Raw genomic sequence first — 17,192 nt, 5'->3', positions numbered from 1 at the left:
GGTTTTTGTATCTCTACTCATGAAGGAATTACTGTACATTTTTTCATTTCTTGTTATAGCTTTTTCTGGTGGTATTTCAGGATAATACTGGCCTCAAGGAGTGAGTGTCTACATCTGCGTTTCCAAAGAGCTTGCAAAAGACCAGGACAAATTCTTCTTGACAGAATTTCCATGTCTTAATGTGGAAGAGTAGGCGATTGCATTGGTCAGCTTGCTCACATTTCGTGTTTTACCGCCACAGTGAATTTATACTTGCCGTTTTACTTTTTGTTTTCCATGTAACTCGCGAGTTCTTTGCATCTCTATTCCTTTTTTCTCATTTTTTCTAGTATGTGAATATTGTCTAGTGCAAAATGCTTAACTCATTTAAAGGTTTTTTTTTTTTTTTCATTAAAGGCTTTTGAGTGTTTGTGCTGGCTCCAGAGCTCACCATCTGCATATGATCTAATCAGAATCCGCTTCAGATTTATACTAAGTTAATTCCACTAGATATAAAAAGGCCACATCATTCTATCTTTCCCCGTTCTGTGCTATTCTTGTTATACATACTTAATGTTTATATTCTACAATTGTTATAATTAGTTTATATAATTTTATAATTATTGAAGATGAAAAAGAAAATAAGGTATACATTTATAGTGTTTGTTATATTTAGCTTCTTGTTTACCATTTTGCTACTTTTCACTTGTTTTTGTGGGTTTCAGTTACCATCTGGTGTCATCTCCTCTTCCCATAGTTTGTTCCAATCTACCCCCTTGTACTGCTGCTGCCAAGCATATAACATTTCTGTATGGTACAGGTTCAACAATACATGCGTGCCAACATACTTACTGTAGGGGTTTTTTTTATAAAGCTTTACTTATTTATTTGAAAGGTGGAGTTACAGAGAGGCACAAAGAGAGAAAGAGAGAGAGAGAGAGAGAGAGGTCTTCCATCTGCTGGTTCACTCCCAAGTTGTCATAATGGCCAGAGCTGTGCCAATCTGAGGCCAGGAGCCAAGAGCTGCTTCTGGGTCTCCCCTGTGGTGCAGGGGCCCAAGGACTTGGGCCATCTTCTACTGCTTTCCTACTTTTTTTTTAAGTAGTTCCAAATTTCCATTTGGGTTTGTGTTTAGCCTGAAGAACTTTCTCTAGTATTTCTTGTAAGGTGTGTCTGCAAGCAATGAATGTTGCCAAGTTTAATTTATCTGGGAATGCCTTGATTTCACCTTCATTTTCGAAAGACATTTTTGCTGAATATAAGGTTATTAGTAGATGTATTTTTCCTTTAAACTCCTAGAATATGTTCTCCCAACACCTCTGGTCTTGATTGTGGTTGCTGAGAGTTTCTTCATCTTACTGGGGTTCCTTTGCCTGTGACAGATATTTTTCTGTGCTGCTCTCGGGATTTTCTTTTTATCTTTGTCTTTCAGCTTTTCTCCTACCATGTATTGTTTGACTTTCTCTGCATCTATTCCACATGTTCATTGAGTTTCCTGGATGTATAGATTAAGGTTTTCTCAATGTATCTGGGACATTTCGTGCTGTTACTTCTCCAGATAATCTCATGAAATACTGCCTTCTTTTCTGTCTCCCCCAGTGGTGTGAATGTGTTGCTGGACTTGAAGATTCTCTGTATATCTCTGCAACTCTTCATTTTTCTTCATTCTGTTTTTCCTCTGTTCTTCAGATCATATAATCTCTATCAGCCTATGCTCATGTTTGACAATTCTTCCACTGAATTGAGCCCCTCTAATAGAATTTTCATTTCAGTTACTCTACTTTTCAACAGCAGAATTTTCATCCTCTTCCTTTTAGTATTTCTGTCTTTGTTGATATTCTCTGTCATCATCGTAACTCCCTTACTTCTTTCTGAATCATTTCCTGGAGGTGTGTGTGTGTGTGTGTGTGTGATATAATCAATTAAGAGGAGTCATTTTCTTGAGTAACCTTGGCCTTGAATGCTCCCACACTGTTTGAAACAAGCTCATTTGCTTTGAGGAAACCTAGGGACTCTCTTTTCTTATGACCTGCCCCTCCCCCAGCAGAGGAACCTGCACTTCGTGAACAAATCAAGGGCCCATCTTCAAATAGCTTTGTCTCTTTGCATCTCACTGATTATTCTCTTTTGCAAAAGGGAGGTAGTGTTGCTTTGCTAAGCTGGGCCGCATGATCAGAGAGACATTACTTGGAATACTCTTCAGAGGTGCAGTACTGGAATTATCAACACTTCAAAGAAGTTAGGAGGTGTGAGAATAATAAATGCTAGGTCTCTCCAACTCCCCGGTCGGGGTGAGTTACCTTGCTGAAGTTTTCTCCTTGAATATCATGACTGATCATCTAGGCAGAAATCTATTACAGATCAATTGCTTGTGATCAGCAAGAAACAAGCAAGCAAAAAGGAAACAAACCCAACTCACACAAGGCTGCCCTCATTCCCTTCATCTCTTAGGGTTAGGACAATCACTACGATTGGGTTTTATCAATTTTACTATCATACAAATACTATCAATCAAAGGCAGAAGGTCAGGAGAGTGTCCCTCTCTGATCCTAAAGCCAAAATCCATATGAATGAGCACTTTGCATAATTAGTGCTTTGGCCTTGTCATGAAATTTTATTGGCTATAGGCTTTTTAGACTGAAGCTCAAGTGGTCAAACACGCAGAAGTCCAAAAAGGTAAGCCCTAATTAACCAGGTATTTTAACGTGATAAAATTTCAACATTAACATAAAATAATGACAGTAACATAATTTCTGTGGATTTTTAGAGTTTTTTTTTCTTAGTAAGAATGTTCTTGAAATTCATTCTTACAGTAACTCACTAGAAGTTAATTGAAATTAGTTGGCCTGGAAAAAAGAGGAAAGTGTAATGATATACTTTATTGCCAAAAGTAACTGGATCACTGAAGAAGATCTGCTCATGAGTTTAAAATATGAAAAATTACCAATTTAAATAACATTTAACACCGTATTCTAACATTCCTAACCTTGCAATTATACACAAATCTCTTTAGCAAGTAATTTATATTGTCGCTATCTTTTCCTGATTTTTCAGGTTCAAAGAATACTGACTTTTTCAGCTTCAAAAAGCTGCATTAAATGTTCGGTAGAGAATAGTGGCATTGATTGCTGGTGCTTTTTTATGGCCTTCCGTATTTGTCACTGAATTGCGTTTGACTGGTGCATACTTTCTCATCTGGTTCTCCCCTTTTATTTCAAGTCCCCATATCTGTAATTCATTCATGCACACGTGTGTATGGATGATGTGCTGTGGGCGGAGCCCCCTGCCGGGTACAGGGAGTGTAAGGGCGAGAAGGACACGGTGTTGTGGCTACGGATGTCCCGAGAGAACCGTGGAAGCACGAGGAGGGTGTGACGGATTTTGTCTGAAAGGGACGTGGTGAGGACTCACAGGCGAGGTGCTGTGAAACCATGCTGGGTGTAAGCACGGGAGTCAGCCAGGTGGGTGGGGGAGGAGAGCCATGGAGAGAGGACTCTTAGGACAAACCACAGACAGAAAAGCCGAGCAGAATGAAAGGCATGCAAAGTTAGGGGTGTTCCCAGGGCCAGCTTCGGGTCCCATCAAAATTCACTAGCAGGACTGGCATAACCCCCAGTCATGGCTATGGCTTATTACAATGAAAAGATACAGATTAAAAGGAACCTTGGAAGAGATGCCTGGGGCACAGTTCAGGGGACACCACTGGGAAGTTTGCAGGTATCCTCTGCCGGGGGAGTCCCGGTCAGCGGGGACTTCTGCCAGCAAGGATGTGAGACAATGAGCTTGGAATATTGGCCCAGGAAAGCTCACCCACACCCTCAGGGCAGGTCACACAGAGGAGCTGACAGCCTTACTCTCGGTCTCCAGTCGCACAGCAGGGCAAGATGAAACTGCACGTCCAGGAACCCCCACCATACGCTCCATTGCTAGATTACCTGGAGTGGCCCAAGGCCCTCAGGTAAAAAAAGAGACTTTTCTCAGGAAAGACACCCAGGGGCTTAGGGATCATCCTGTTTCCAGGAGCCGAGGGCAAAGCCAGCCATCTCTTATCGTAGTATCCATTCTGTACTGCATAAGCTCTAGGGAGTCCAGACTGGCAGGAGTGCAGAATGCATACCAGGCTTGAGAGAACAGGGTCAGATGGAGAATCACTGATGGAGTTTTGGATGGAGGTGCGGTGGATGTCATTAATGGAAGACACGGACCAGAGACAAGCATGGTGTTAACAGGTGTATTTGAGGAGTGTGGATTTCATCACTTTTCCCCTCCACATAGTGCCATAAAGAGGTAATAGAAGTAATAAAACTACAAGAGGAAGTGAAAGAGTAGCCACATTGTGTTTGTGTGCTGGAGCCCGTGGGGTGTGTGTTTCACAGCAGTGCCAGGCCAGGAAAGAATCTAACCACGGACAGGCCCTTTAGTTGAGTGTACAATGGAAGTTGGTGCAGAAAGGAATCTAAGGGCTCTTCAGCTCTAACCCAGCAGAAGAGCAACGAGGTTCTCCCAATGGGATTTGTCGACTGGACCTTCCTACCACTGTGCCATATGCATTTCCCTGTTTTTCATCACTTGAACAATTTATTTTAGGTTATAAAAACAAAATCATAGATTCAGAGAACTTAGGGACACGAGAGATTAAAAAAAGATTTATTTATTCTTATTTGAAAGGCAGGGTTACAGAGACGCAGAGAGAAAAAGAGAGAGGACTTCCATGTGCTGGTTCACTCCCCAAATGGCTGCAGTGGCCGGAGCTGCACAGATCTGAAGCCAGGAGCCAGGAGCTTCTTCTGGTCCTCCCACATGGGTGCAGGGGCCCAAGGACTTGGGCCATCTTCCACTGCTTTCCCAGGCCACAGCAGAGAGCTGGATTGGAAATGGAGCAGCTGGGAGTTGAACCAGCGCCCATATGGGATGCCGGCCTGGAGGCTGCTGCTTTACCTGCTGAGAGAGAGCTTAAGGCTCCTGTAAGTGCATGTTTTATTTAAGGGAAATTTCCAGGCCAACTGTAGATTTCTCAGTCCCATCAACAGAGACTCTGATTCAACAGCCAAGTCTGTGCTTTCATAAACCTCTCAATCTGCATCACCAAAAAGTCCTTTTGGATAGTTTGCATGCTTGTCATGATTTCCTTCTGATGATTGTGGAAATAAGCCCCCGGGAAAGCACTTGGCTCAGTGAAGTGTAAGAAAGCCTCTGTGAATGCTCGTGGATGATTGTCCCGCTCCTGTTGGCAGATCGCTTAGATCCCAGGTTCTACATGGAGGGGCTGAGGGAGTCTGTGCTGAGGTCACTCAGGCATCTTAGGTAATGCGCCAGCCTCGTGCTAGATGTGACCAGGAGCTAATGCTTTATCTTTATTTTATAATAAAAGTTTATTTTTAAAAACCCACCTGCATTTTACCTGAGCTTTTAGATAAGGAGAAAAGGAGCGTCCACACACCTGCTAGATGCCTCTATTCTTTGATGGAAGCCTGGACCAGCTGGGGCTAGATGTTTGATTTGCGTCCTGCACGTGATGACCAGCATGTTAGCCAAACCTTAAAATGCAGACAGAGCAACAAACCCAGGGGCAGTGAAGTTTGTGCAGGGTTGTAGCAGAACTAGGAGTGTACCAGCTCACATCATCACTTGTGTAGTCCCCTGGGTGGAATTAGCAAGTTAAAGGATATTCGCTCTTCCATGTGTCATTGCTAGATTTCCTGATTTCAATTGAATTTGCATTGCTGTACACGGGCGCTCATCAACAAGTGCTTTCACTTGTTGATGGATGTGAACCTGTGACCTAGACCATCTGTTTATTAAAGAACCCAGGAAGTTGCTGCTTTTCTCATTTGACAGTTTGCTAGGTCGGCACATGTAAATCACTTGTGCACACTGACTACAGATAAGCAGAATCAAGCACTAGCCTTACATGTTTGACATTGTCCTGTATGACGTATTTCTTTGTTTATCTTTTAATGCTTCATATTAGTACAGAAATTTTATGTTTTATAAAAGCTGAAAATGGTCTCTGTTTTGTCACATATCCTTTTCCCATAGCTGAAATAAATATACCCATCCATTTTTTTTTTCCAGAGTAGCTTTTAAGATTTAATGCTACCTGTTTGGAATTGCTTTCTGCTTTAGCACACCAGTTCTTGATCAAGTAAAATACCTCCCATCCCTCCTCTTGAATAGTCCTACCCCACTACTATGTTGACATTGCTGTGTGACATCTTCTCTTTGTGGCTGAGAAGCCGATCGCCATGGAAACATTGACAGATCCGAGTTCATTGCCGCTCTGGAAAAGCAGCTGCCAGCATTAAGATGGTAATGCTGTTACCATTGCTCATCTTTCCAGATAAACTGACGATAAATTTGATAAGACAGTGTGCTGGAGACTGCAGCCGGCAATTAATGTGATCTAACTTAGCAAGCTTATTAATATTTTTCCTTACTCCTTTCACATAAGAACAGGCACATGTCTTCCTAAGTTTATTTCCCCCCTCTTATTAGAGTATCATATTTTCCAGTAAATAAAAACTTCCTATTATATTATGAAAGTGTTGACCATATTAAATAAATCCTCAAAAATAATTTCGTTTTTATTGGACAGCTTAAGTAGGCACAAATATCTGCTAATCTATGTGAAAAGCCAGAATGCATGAGACCATATAAAGATATATCCATATTTGAGGAAAGATGGGAAATAATTATACATCCAAAAAGACGGACTTAGGAGATTGTAATATTCTTCACCTTTTTGGCACATTTCTTCTTTAAAGATATTATTAAGTTCTTAGAAAAATTAAGTAAACAGGATGACTTTTATAAAGTCTTAAGGCTTTTTTTATTAATAATCGTGCATCTTTATGAGCTCCAATGTCACATTTCACACATGTACCCAGTGTGTACTGATCGTATTAGAGTAACCAACATCTCTCCTCTTTAGCTGTGCTCTCTGATTGCAGGATTTGAGCTTCTATCTTCTGTTTGTCCATAAAATATATGCGAGGTTATTGTGAACTGTAGTCTCTCACTGTGTTGGGTAACACTTGGAACTCACTCCTGCCATCTGACTCGGATTGGGCTCCCCGATTCTCTTCCCAGCCTCTGGGAATCCCCATTCAGTACTCACAGTGAGGTGTTTTTTGTTTTTTTTTTTTTTTTTTTTTTTTAGCTTCCAAAACACAAAGGAGAACCTGTGCTATTTGTCTTTCTGTGTTGGGCTTATTTCACTTAGCATGATGTCTTCCAGTTCCATCTGTTTTGCTGCAAATGTCAGGATTTCATTCCTTTTATGACTGAATAATGGTTCATTGTGTATATAACGTATTCTTTATCCATTCATCTGATGATGGACGCCTTGGTTGATTCTGTATCTTGGCTATTGTGAACAGCGCTGCAAAATACATCCTGGGGAGCTGATACCAATCTTACCTCTTAGATGTGACTTATGCCCCTCTCCTCTTGAAAGTATGATGGGTAAGGCTCTATTCTACCTTGCTTTCCAAGAGTAAGCCCTAAGGGATTCCCTTAGACAGTGTTCATTAAGGTTTCAATTACTAAGTGGTCTCTAGGATTGGATAATTTTTACATTTCTGTCTCATCGGTCTTGCTGTGATATTATCTCACTTTTGTTTAATCAACTTTAATATTATGCTTATAGTATTGTTGTAGCTGTCTACTTCTAGGTAAAAGTGAAATTTTTTGGAGTATAAGAAAATTATAGTCCTACGATTTTTCCTCCAACATTTTATAACTAAAACTTTCAGCCATCACAGAAATGTTGGTTCCTCGTGCTTTGCTCATCATTTTTCAGTGGCTCTCACTCCCTGTAAATGATGGTGGTTAAAAAACAACAACAACAAAAAAGTCTGGTACACATTGCCTAGGAAGGCAGAATCATGAGCCACTATTGATGAGGATGGTGATGTAATTCGCTCCTTTTGTGATGTTTTGCTAAGAGTTTGATGTCAGAATTACAATGGTCTCATAAAACAAGTGGACACTGCTTCCCCCTGCTTTGTTTTCTGAAAAAAAATTCACATGAGATCAGTGTTATTTCTTCTTTGTTTGATACAGTTCGTCAGTGAAAGTAAATGACGTGAAGTTTACTTTGTGGAAAGATTGTTGATGAGAAATTCAGTCCCCTTGACAGAGTTGAAGCTGTTCAGATTCTGGTGTTTTTTTGTTTTTGTTTTTCATCATCTTTAGTTGTATTTTCTAGGAATTTATTTATCTCATCTAAGTTTTTTGCCATAAAAATTCCCATAATATTCTTTTTTTAAAGTTTGTTTTATATTAAAAAATTATTTATTTGAGAGGCTTCTTTTGGCATAGAAGGTAAAGCTGCCACCTGTGACACCAGCATCCCATATGGGCGCTGGTTCATGTCCTGGCTGCTCCACTTCTGATCCAGCTCCCTGTTGACGGCCTGGGAAAAGCAGCGGAGGATGGCCCAAGTGCTTGGGCCCCTGCCACCCATGTGGAAGACTCAGATGGCATTCCTGGCTCCTTGTTTCAGCCTGGCCCAGCCTCGGTCATGTGGCCATCTGGGGAGTGAACCAGTAAATGAAAGAGATAACTTCCATCTATTGGTTCACTCCCCAGAATGCTGCAGCCACCAGGGCTGGCTCAAGCCAAAACCAGGAGCCTGGATTTCCATCCGGGTCTCCCATGTGAGTTGCAGGGGCCCAGATGCTTGCACCATCTTCCACTGCCTTGCCAGATGCATTAGCAGGGAGCTGGATTGTAAGAGGAACAGCTGGTCTTGAACCAACGCTCTGATGTAGGAAGAAGCCAGGGGATACCGGTGGCAGCTTGACCTGCTGTGCCACAATGCTAGCCCCACCATAACATTCTTTTTACCATCTTACTAATGCCTGTTTTATCTGTAGTTATAATCCCTTTCTAATTCTTGACATTTGGTTTCTCTCACTTTTTTCTTGTTGATTCTATAAGGCATTTGTCTATTTTGGCTTGTTTCCAAGCGGCTGCGAACGTTTGGGTTTAAGTTTTACATGGACATGTGTTTTCATTTCTCCTGGCTAGACGCCTAGGAATGGAACTGCTGAGTTACACGGCAGCCCGCGGTTCTGTCTTTGGGGAACCTCAGAATTGGTCCCACGGCGGCTGCGGTAGTGTGGGAGCACTGTGCCTCCGAACTGACTTTCCTTTATGCTGTCCTCTCTGTTCTGTCAGATGATCTCTTTCTGTGGTTCTGATTTGCATTTCTCTAACGACTGACGATGTTATAAATTTGTCTGTGCTTATTGACTATTGCTGCATCTTTTGTAACTACTGAAGTCATTTGCCATTTTTTTCCTTTTATGGTCCACGTTTTAATGTTCCTATCTAAGAAACTCCATTCATTCCCAGGTCACAAAGACTTCTAAGCTTTCTTCTAGATCGATTCTTTTCTAATACAATCATTTAAAGTATATATTCCCTCTAAGCATTACTTTACCTGAATTTCTTTTTTTTAACTTTTATTTAATAAATATAAATTTCTAAAGTACAAATTTTGGATTATAGCAGTTTTTTACCCCATAACCTCCCTCCCACCTGCAACCATCCCATCTCCTGCTCCCTCTCCCATCCCATTCACATCAAGATTCATTTTCAATTACCTTTATATACAGAAGATCCATTTAGTATATACTAAGTAAAGATGTCAACAGTTTGCACCCACACAGAAACACAAAGTATAAAGTACTGTTTGAGTTCTAGTTATAGCATTAATTCACATTGTACAACACATCAAGGACAGAGATCCCACATGAGGAGTAAGTGCACGGTGACTCTTGTTGTTGATTTAACAATTGACACTCTTATTTATGGCGTCAGTAATCACCCTAGGCTCTTGTCATGAGCTGCCAAGGCTATAGAAGCCTTTTGAGTTTGCCATATCTGATCTTATTTAGACAAGGTCAATATTCAAAGTGGAATTTCTCTCCTCCCTTCAGAAAAGGTGCCTCCTTCTTTGATGGCCTGTTCTTTCCACTGGGATCTCACTCACAGAGATCTTTCATTTAGGTTTGGTGTTTTTTTTTTTTTTTTTTTTTTTTTTTTTTTTTTTTTTTTTTTTTTTTTTTTTTTTTGCGAGAGTGTCTTGGCTTTCCATGCCTAAAATACTCTCATGGGCTCTTCAGCCAGATCTGAATGCCTTAAGGGCTGATTCTGAGGCCAGAGTGCTGTTTAGGACATCTGCCATTCTATGAGTCTGCTGTGTATCCCGCTTCCCATGTTGGATTGTTCTCTCCTTTTTAATTCTATCAGTTAGTATTAGCAGACACTAGTCTTGTTTATGTGATCCCTTTGACTCTTAATCCTATCATTATGATCAGTTATGAACTGAAACTGATCACTTTGACTAGTGAGATGGCATTGGTACATGCCACCTTGATGGGATTGAATTGGAATCCCCTGGCACGTTTCTAACTCTACATTAGGGGTAAGTCCGATTGAGCATGTGCCGAACTACTTTACCTGAATTTCATATATTTCATGTGTTATATTTTTGTCATGCTGTTCAAAATAATTTCTAAATTTACTTCTAATTTTTTCTTTGACAAAACAATTATTTAGAAAACATTTGAGGTTTCCCAGATATCTTATTTTTATTTTCTGCTAATTTAGTTCTATTTTGGTCAGAATTTATACTCTGTCTGCTGTCAGTTCCTTAAGAGTTGTTGGAATTTGTTTCATGGCTCAGCATATGGTCTATCTTGGTAAATGAACTTGAAGAGCATGTGTATTTTGCAGTTGTTGGACATACTATCATAAACACTGATTTTATCAAGATAGTTTATAATATTATTCAAATCTTCTATTCTTCCCTGATTTTTTTCACTAGTTGTTCTGTTGCTAAAGGCAGTTTGTTAAAATCTCTTGCTATGATTGTGGGATTATCTTTTTCTCCTTTTTCTCCTTGACTGTGTCTGTGCTTTTTTTTTTAAAATGTGGTTTTTTTTTTTAAAGATTATTTATTTGAAAGTCAGAGTTAGACATAGAAGGAGAGGCAGAGAGAGAGAGAGGTCTTCCATCTTCTGGTTCACTCCCCAAATGGCTGCAATGGCTGGAGCTGCACCAATCCAAAGCCAGGAGCCAGGAGCTTCTTCCAGGTCTCCCATGGGGGTGCAGGAGCCCAAGGACTTGGGCCATCTTCCACTGCTTTCCCAGGCCATAGCAGAGAGCTGGATCAGAAGAGGAGCAGCTGGGACTCGAACTGGTGCCCATACAGGATGCTGGAATTGCAGGCGGTGGCTTTTCCTGCTACACCACAGCACTAGCCCCTCTCAAGTGTTTTGAGGTTCTGTTATTAAGCACAAATTAACACGTACATATTAATAATGACCTCTCTTCCTGATGAATTGCCCCTTTCATGCTTATGACGTGTGCCCTTTCATCATGGTAATATACTTTGCATATTGAGTATTTATCTGATATTAATATAGCCTCTCTAGCCTTCTTAGTCTCATTGATTTCTCCAAATCTCAGTGAGGCTTAGAGCTTCGACATGGAATGCTGGGGGGACAGAAGCTTTGAGTCTGTAACATGCATGACTTGTAGACGGCGTGTAGTTTAGGTCATGTGCTTTATCTACCCTACCAGGCTTTGTCTTCCAATGACTGAGTTTGCAGTGTTTATAATTAGTATAATTATTGACATATAGGTGGTTAAGTGCTTTCATTTCGTGTTTTATTTTCTGTCTGTTTCCATTTTTGTTCATTTGTTTTTTTCCTGACCTCATGGGTGTTGTTTAAGCATTTCTTTTTAGAATTCATGATTTTTTTTATTCCATATACTTTCAAACCTGTGTTTTCTTAATAAAGTTCTGTCTCTTTTGGAAAATATAGAATTGAATCCTGCTTTTTTATCCACTCTGATGAGGTCTGCCTTTTAAATGATGTTGTTTTAGGTCATTAACATTTCATGCGATTATTGATACGACTGCATTGAGGTCGACCATCCATCCTTTCACGGTCTGTACCTTCTGCCTTTTGGTTCTCACATGACTTCTCTTTAAGCAAATTTTGCATATTGCATTGTATCTGTTGGCTTTTTAGTCATAACTGTTTACATTAGCGTTTCAGTGGCTGTTCTAGGAGTTGCAATATGCATCCCTAACCAGAGCTTGCCTTGTTAATATAGTTCAGCAAAGGCTACCCTGGGAGCCCACGCACTGGTGGCTGTTCACATCTGCTTGGCCATAGCTGGGCTTTTCACCACTTTTAGACTAATCGTTATCCCGAAGCAGTCACTGGGTCAGGCAAATTAAGATTCCTATTCTGGGATTGAAGGAAGACTCCACCCACACTGAAACAGAAGGGTCTCCATTTGCTTCCTGAAAGAGCTGAGGTTTGTTAGCAGGGAGGTGAGTGAGTTTAGGGTAAACAGCAGTCAGCGTGTGCCACAGGAATTTATCCATCTGATAGGCTTAGTTTGCCAGATTTGTAACCTCAGCACATTTCAACATAATTCTTGATTTTTGCTGTTGTCTCAGTTGAATAATATTTATATTTATAAAATAGTAAAACTGTATTTTTTAAAGAGCAGTATGAAATATTAATATCTGTTGTCTTTAGGCCTGTTATTCTCATTTTCTTATTTGGACCAGGGATGGGATGTTCTTTAGAATAAATTTTTGAGTTTATACAAAGCTGACCTATGGTAGGCAGTAACGACTGTGTCTTAGTGAGTAAGGGAATGACACAAGAATGCCCGGAAGTAGCTATTTTCTGACTATGGCAATGAAATTTCATGGACTCGGTTCAATTTCATCCTAGCAGACCAAATTTCTCTCAATGATATTATTTTGTCATAAAGGAGACAAAGACGATTTTTTTTTAAAAAAAGAGCAAAACAGAAAAAAAAATTAATTCGCTGTTCACTTTCTCATTTTTGAGAGAAGGTAGGTGGTATAAACAGTGTTACTTGCAATTTTGCTTTGAGAAGCCTACGTAGTATCCTGAGTACCTTTGACTTAACGGGCTTTAACACAATCTGGATATGGCTGGCAAATGTCCTCATAACCAGGGGAGGCATTTGTGAAGCTTGCTTCCGTGTAGATGTTCAGTTCGCAGCAGCCAGGCCCGTGATTCTGAAAACGTGGTTCCTCCTTTCCTCTCTAACGGGAGCTTGCAGCCCTGCATTCCTGATGATTGGATTAGAAAATCCGCAGGGCACAGAATCCATTTTCCATCCCATTAGCAGCTGGTGTGTGCAGAGCACCAGGCTACCCAGCCTTAGCATGGGTTGTGATTTAACACACGCGCACACATCCACAGCATCTCACTGAACTCCCTTAACCTCCCGAGAGATTTGCAGCGAGCAAAAAGTCTCCCATTTTACCGATAAGCCAGCTAAGACACAGCAACAACGGAGCAAAGATCTAAAGTCACTGGCTTAGTACCTGAGTAAGAATCGAGGCTGGAATCCGACCCGCAGCCCCTGCTCTTTTTCTGTTCCAGTGTCCCCAGGTCCCCCATGTTGTACAACTTACCACCCTGGAGTTGGACAGTGTGCAGCCTGCATGGAGACTTCCTTGTCATCTGCGTGTTTCCCAGAGGGAAATTTGGGTGGGCAAATCATTCATCATGCAGGGCTATTCCACCTAGCACCTCCAGACCTAGCCTACTAAGCACCAGCACTGCACCACTGACATGTGGCATTCAAAAGTGACTTCTTGGGCTGTGGCCAGATGCCCTGGGAAGTGGTGCTGTATCAGTACTTGCCATCAGGCTGCTTCGGGGATGTCATAAATGGCAGGATTTGCAACCACAGCGGATCAGAGTCGTCCTGACAAGGTACTTGGAACATTTTTGACTCAACACATAGACCTTTAGGCGAGCCAGGCTCTCCAGACACAAGAAGAGTTTGGAGGGAGAATAAGGAGTATTCAGAAACCCTCAAGCAATGGGAGTGGCCAAGCTTAGAGAAGGAGCCGTGTTAGGGGTAGAAGAATCACCCCCAAAATCATAAACAGGATGATAGCAGCCACAATGCTAACACCGAGTTCTTACTGTTTAAAGTCACTTATGCAGACACTTACTTATAAAGGGATTTCCAAAAAGGTGGAAAATGGACTTCAAAGATAACAGCTGGGCCGCCACTTGGGATACCCACATCCCATAGTAGACTGGCTCTAGTCTCGGCTCCTAGAATTCCGATTCAGTTTCCTGCCAGTGTGCACCCTGGGGGGCACCAGATGATGGCTCAGGTAGGGTTCCTGCTGCATGTGTCAGGGGTCTGGGTTGAGTTCCAGACACCTGGCTTCAGCTGGTCCAACAGCCCTGCCAGTTGTTTTTGGGTAGTAAATTAGCAGATGAAAAATTTCTTTCTGACTGTTTCCCTCTCACTCTGCCTTTCAAACAGATGAATAAAACTTAAAAAAAAAAGTTTAATTTAAAAATAATAGTTCTTCTGTTCAAGAAAATTCTGAAACTGATCAGCATGATTTTTCCATAATGCACATTTCCCATGGTCTTTTGAAGACCCCTCGGATGCATGGATTCCACATTATTTTGCAGTAATGTTTATCTTTTTTTTTTTTTTCAAAAAAGATATATCTATTTATTTATTCGAAAGGCAGAGTTACAGAGAGGCGGAGGCAGAAGCAGAGAGACCGTCCACTCACTGGTTCACTCCTGAAATGGCCACAATGGCTGGGACTGGGGCAAGCCGAAGCCAAGGGCCAGGACCTTCTTCCAGGTCCCCTACCAGGGTGTGGGGGCCCAAGCACTTGGGCCATCTTCTGCTGCTTTCCTAGGCACATTTGCAGGGAGCTGGATCAGAAGTGGAGTAGCCGGGGCTCGAACCGGCGCCCGTGTGGAATGCTGGCACTGTAGGTGGTGGCTTCACCCACTACGCCATGGCGCTGGCCCCAGTCACATTTATCTTTCATTCCATTTTCCACGAACATTTTGAAGGATGCTCCTATCATTTCCCTGATTGCCCCAATGGTGCCAGGCAATCATGGCTCCCATTGTTTTCCCACATTAGTGAACTGCCCTCATCCCTTGCCTCTGCCCTCATTGTAACCACCTTCCCGGTCTTTCTGCTTCCATGTTTACTCCATGGGGCCCATTCCCACATGCACAAAAAAGAAAAATCGACCTGAGTCATTTTTACAAAATGAAATCAGATCACGTCCATCCTCTGCCAGAACCCTCCCGCTGCTTCCTGGCACTGAATAAGTGCCTGGGGGTGTGCAGGGCACACGTGCCTGGCCCAGCTGGCCCAGTGCACCTCCCCAGCCTGGGCTGCTCCTCCTCTGGCCCCCACTGACCCCCTGTGGCCTTCTCAGAGCAGCTCTCGCTTGTTGCAACCCCGGAGCCTGAAATCGCTGGCTCTCCCCAAGGTGGGACTCAGCTGCTCACCACACTGGGTCTCTGATCAGAGCCTGCTACCCGCAGACACGTCCTTGGCGGCTGAGAGCAAACAGCCTCCGTCTCCCGCCTCTTCGTGTCTCCCTGCTTTCCTTTCCTTTCCTTTCCGGGTGCTGCCTCCCACTCTGTCAGCTGCCTCTGCCCCTCCCACCCACCCTTCCTCCTTTCTTGACAGCGGGAGCTTATGAAGGGAGGGCTTTGTCCTGCCTCTCAGGGAACCGCTTGGCCAGCGGGAGCTCAAGAAGCAGCCACCACATGCACGTGGCTCCCCAGGGTTCAGAGCTCACGGGGCTGGATTCGCACCCTGAACTCTCAGACTGGAAGCAAAGCCCACACCTCTTCCTGGGCTAGGCCATGGCTATAGACAAACTCCATGCTTTGGCCTTGCTACCTAATTGTTGTCTAAGAGGAATCCGTGCCACGGCACAGCGGCTCTGTGGGGGTCATTTTGAACACATTTAATTCCAAGTTAGTTCAGAACTAGCAGAAGTCCCTGGAGCAGCCAGCATTGTAGTCCACCCAGCAAAATTTGCCTTCTCCCATTGCTTTGCGGCCGTAGTCAGTGCATCGGTTTCCCCCTTGCAGGGTTTGTCACTGTGTCCCTTTTGTCACTTTCTCCTGCACCATAACTTCCAGTGAGTCCAGCAAGTTGTATGTTAAATCCTCACACATTAACAACAACAACAAAAAAAGTAACTACACCATTTTAAAAACTGGCTTATCTTTTCGGCTAGGAGGAAGCAAGGGAAGCCGACAGAATAGATCCGCGAGTGATATGGACACTGTTTCGTGCTGGAATTTGCAAAGCCGATTTAAGTATGACCTTAATTGTCAGAAGATTGTTTTTTAAAGCAGAGACATTGAGGAAGCCAGCCTTTGAGAACGCCAAGTTTGGAGCCCTCGACATCTTTGTGGCTTCAAATGTATTATTACCCACAGAGCCTGTCTCGCTGGCTGTCGCGGTCTGTACAATGTAAGGACATCATCGTAATAAAGACAGTGTCCCTCGTCCCTGCCTTGCTGGCCCTGGGTGCTTTCTTGGCCTACATCATTTTTTTTTTTTTTTTTTTTTGCATGTTTTCGGTTAGAAAGATAGCAGAGCTCACAAGACTCCCACAGTGCGGGAAGCTGACTTGTGACAGCCAGTTCAGAAGCAGCGGAGATTTGGGCAGATGCTGTGTGTGACTTGCAGAATGGAAGGGCTGCCTCCAAACGAACCTTTTCCAGGTTATTGGGCAAACAAGGTTTATGTGAGGGACCCCCCAACACACACACACATTGTGAGAATATGTCTGGGAGCCACTGGTGATGTTGAAATTCAACACTGTTTGAAAGCAGGGACACAAGGTCGGCTTTCAACCCCACACGGCGCTGGGCTCCCAGAGGGTGGCCCCGTGGTTCCCAGCATGCACTGGGTCTTTCCCATTGACCACTTGCACAGCTCTCACATTTCTGTACTTTGTTGTTGTTGGTTTTTTTTTTTTTTTTTTTTTACATTTATTCATTTGAAAGGCAGAGTGACAAAAATAGAGGGAGAGAGAGAGAGATTGCCCACTGGTTCGCTCCCCCAGATCCCTGCAACAGCCAGGGCTGAGCCAAGCCTGGAGCCAGGAGCCCTCAGGGTCTCCCACGTGGGTGGCATCACCTGCCTTGCAGGGCGGGGACCCTTTTGCTGCAAGGGGCCATCTGGCGATTTATCACGTCATCCACTGGCCACACAAGGTGCGCAACTGAAAGGTTAGCCTGATATATATTTACCTAATTTCAAGTCTCCCCTGCGGCTGCCTGGCAGGGCCAGACCAGATGATTTCTGTGGTGCTCATCGGCTCATCCCCACCCCGT

General features: G+C 42.9%; 1 protein-coding gene across 3 annotated transcripts in view; it reads left to right on the top strand.

The window, feature by feature from the left end:
* HYCC1 (hyccin PI4KA lipid kinase complex subunit 1) overlaps window positions 1-16,365 on the top strand; it is a 117,274-nt gene extending 100,909 nt beyond the window's left edge. The window contains exons 12-13 of one of the 3 annotated variants that reach the window (XR_007922101.2): window positions 13,434-13,769; window positions 16,085-16,221. Coding sequence is in view for 2 of the 3 variants with exons in the window: in XM_051852811.2 (XP_051708771.1) it covers window positions 11,882-11,945; window positions 16,085-16,327 (307 nt within the window). In the remaining variant the exon portion in view is untranslated. Of the gene's footprint in view, window positions 1-11,881; window positions 11,946-13,433; window positions 13,770-16,084 lie in introns of all 3 variants that reach the window. The other 2 variants (XM_051852811.2, XM_070059649.1) reach the window with 2 other exon arrangements.
* The last annotated feature ends 827 nt before the right edge of the window (window positions 16,366-17,192 follow it).

The sequence above is a fragment of the Oryctolagus cuniculus genome, chromosome 16, assembly GCF_964237555.1.
Source record: "Oryctolagus cuniculus chromosome 16, mOryCun1.1, whole genome shotgun sequence".
Taxonomy (NCBI): Eukaryota; Metazoa; Chordata; class Mammalia; order Lagomorpha; family Leporidae; genus Oryctolagus; species Oryctolagus cuniculus.
This window is presented reverse-complemented; position numbering and strand designations above follow the sequence as displayed.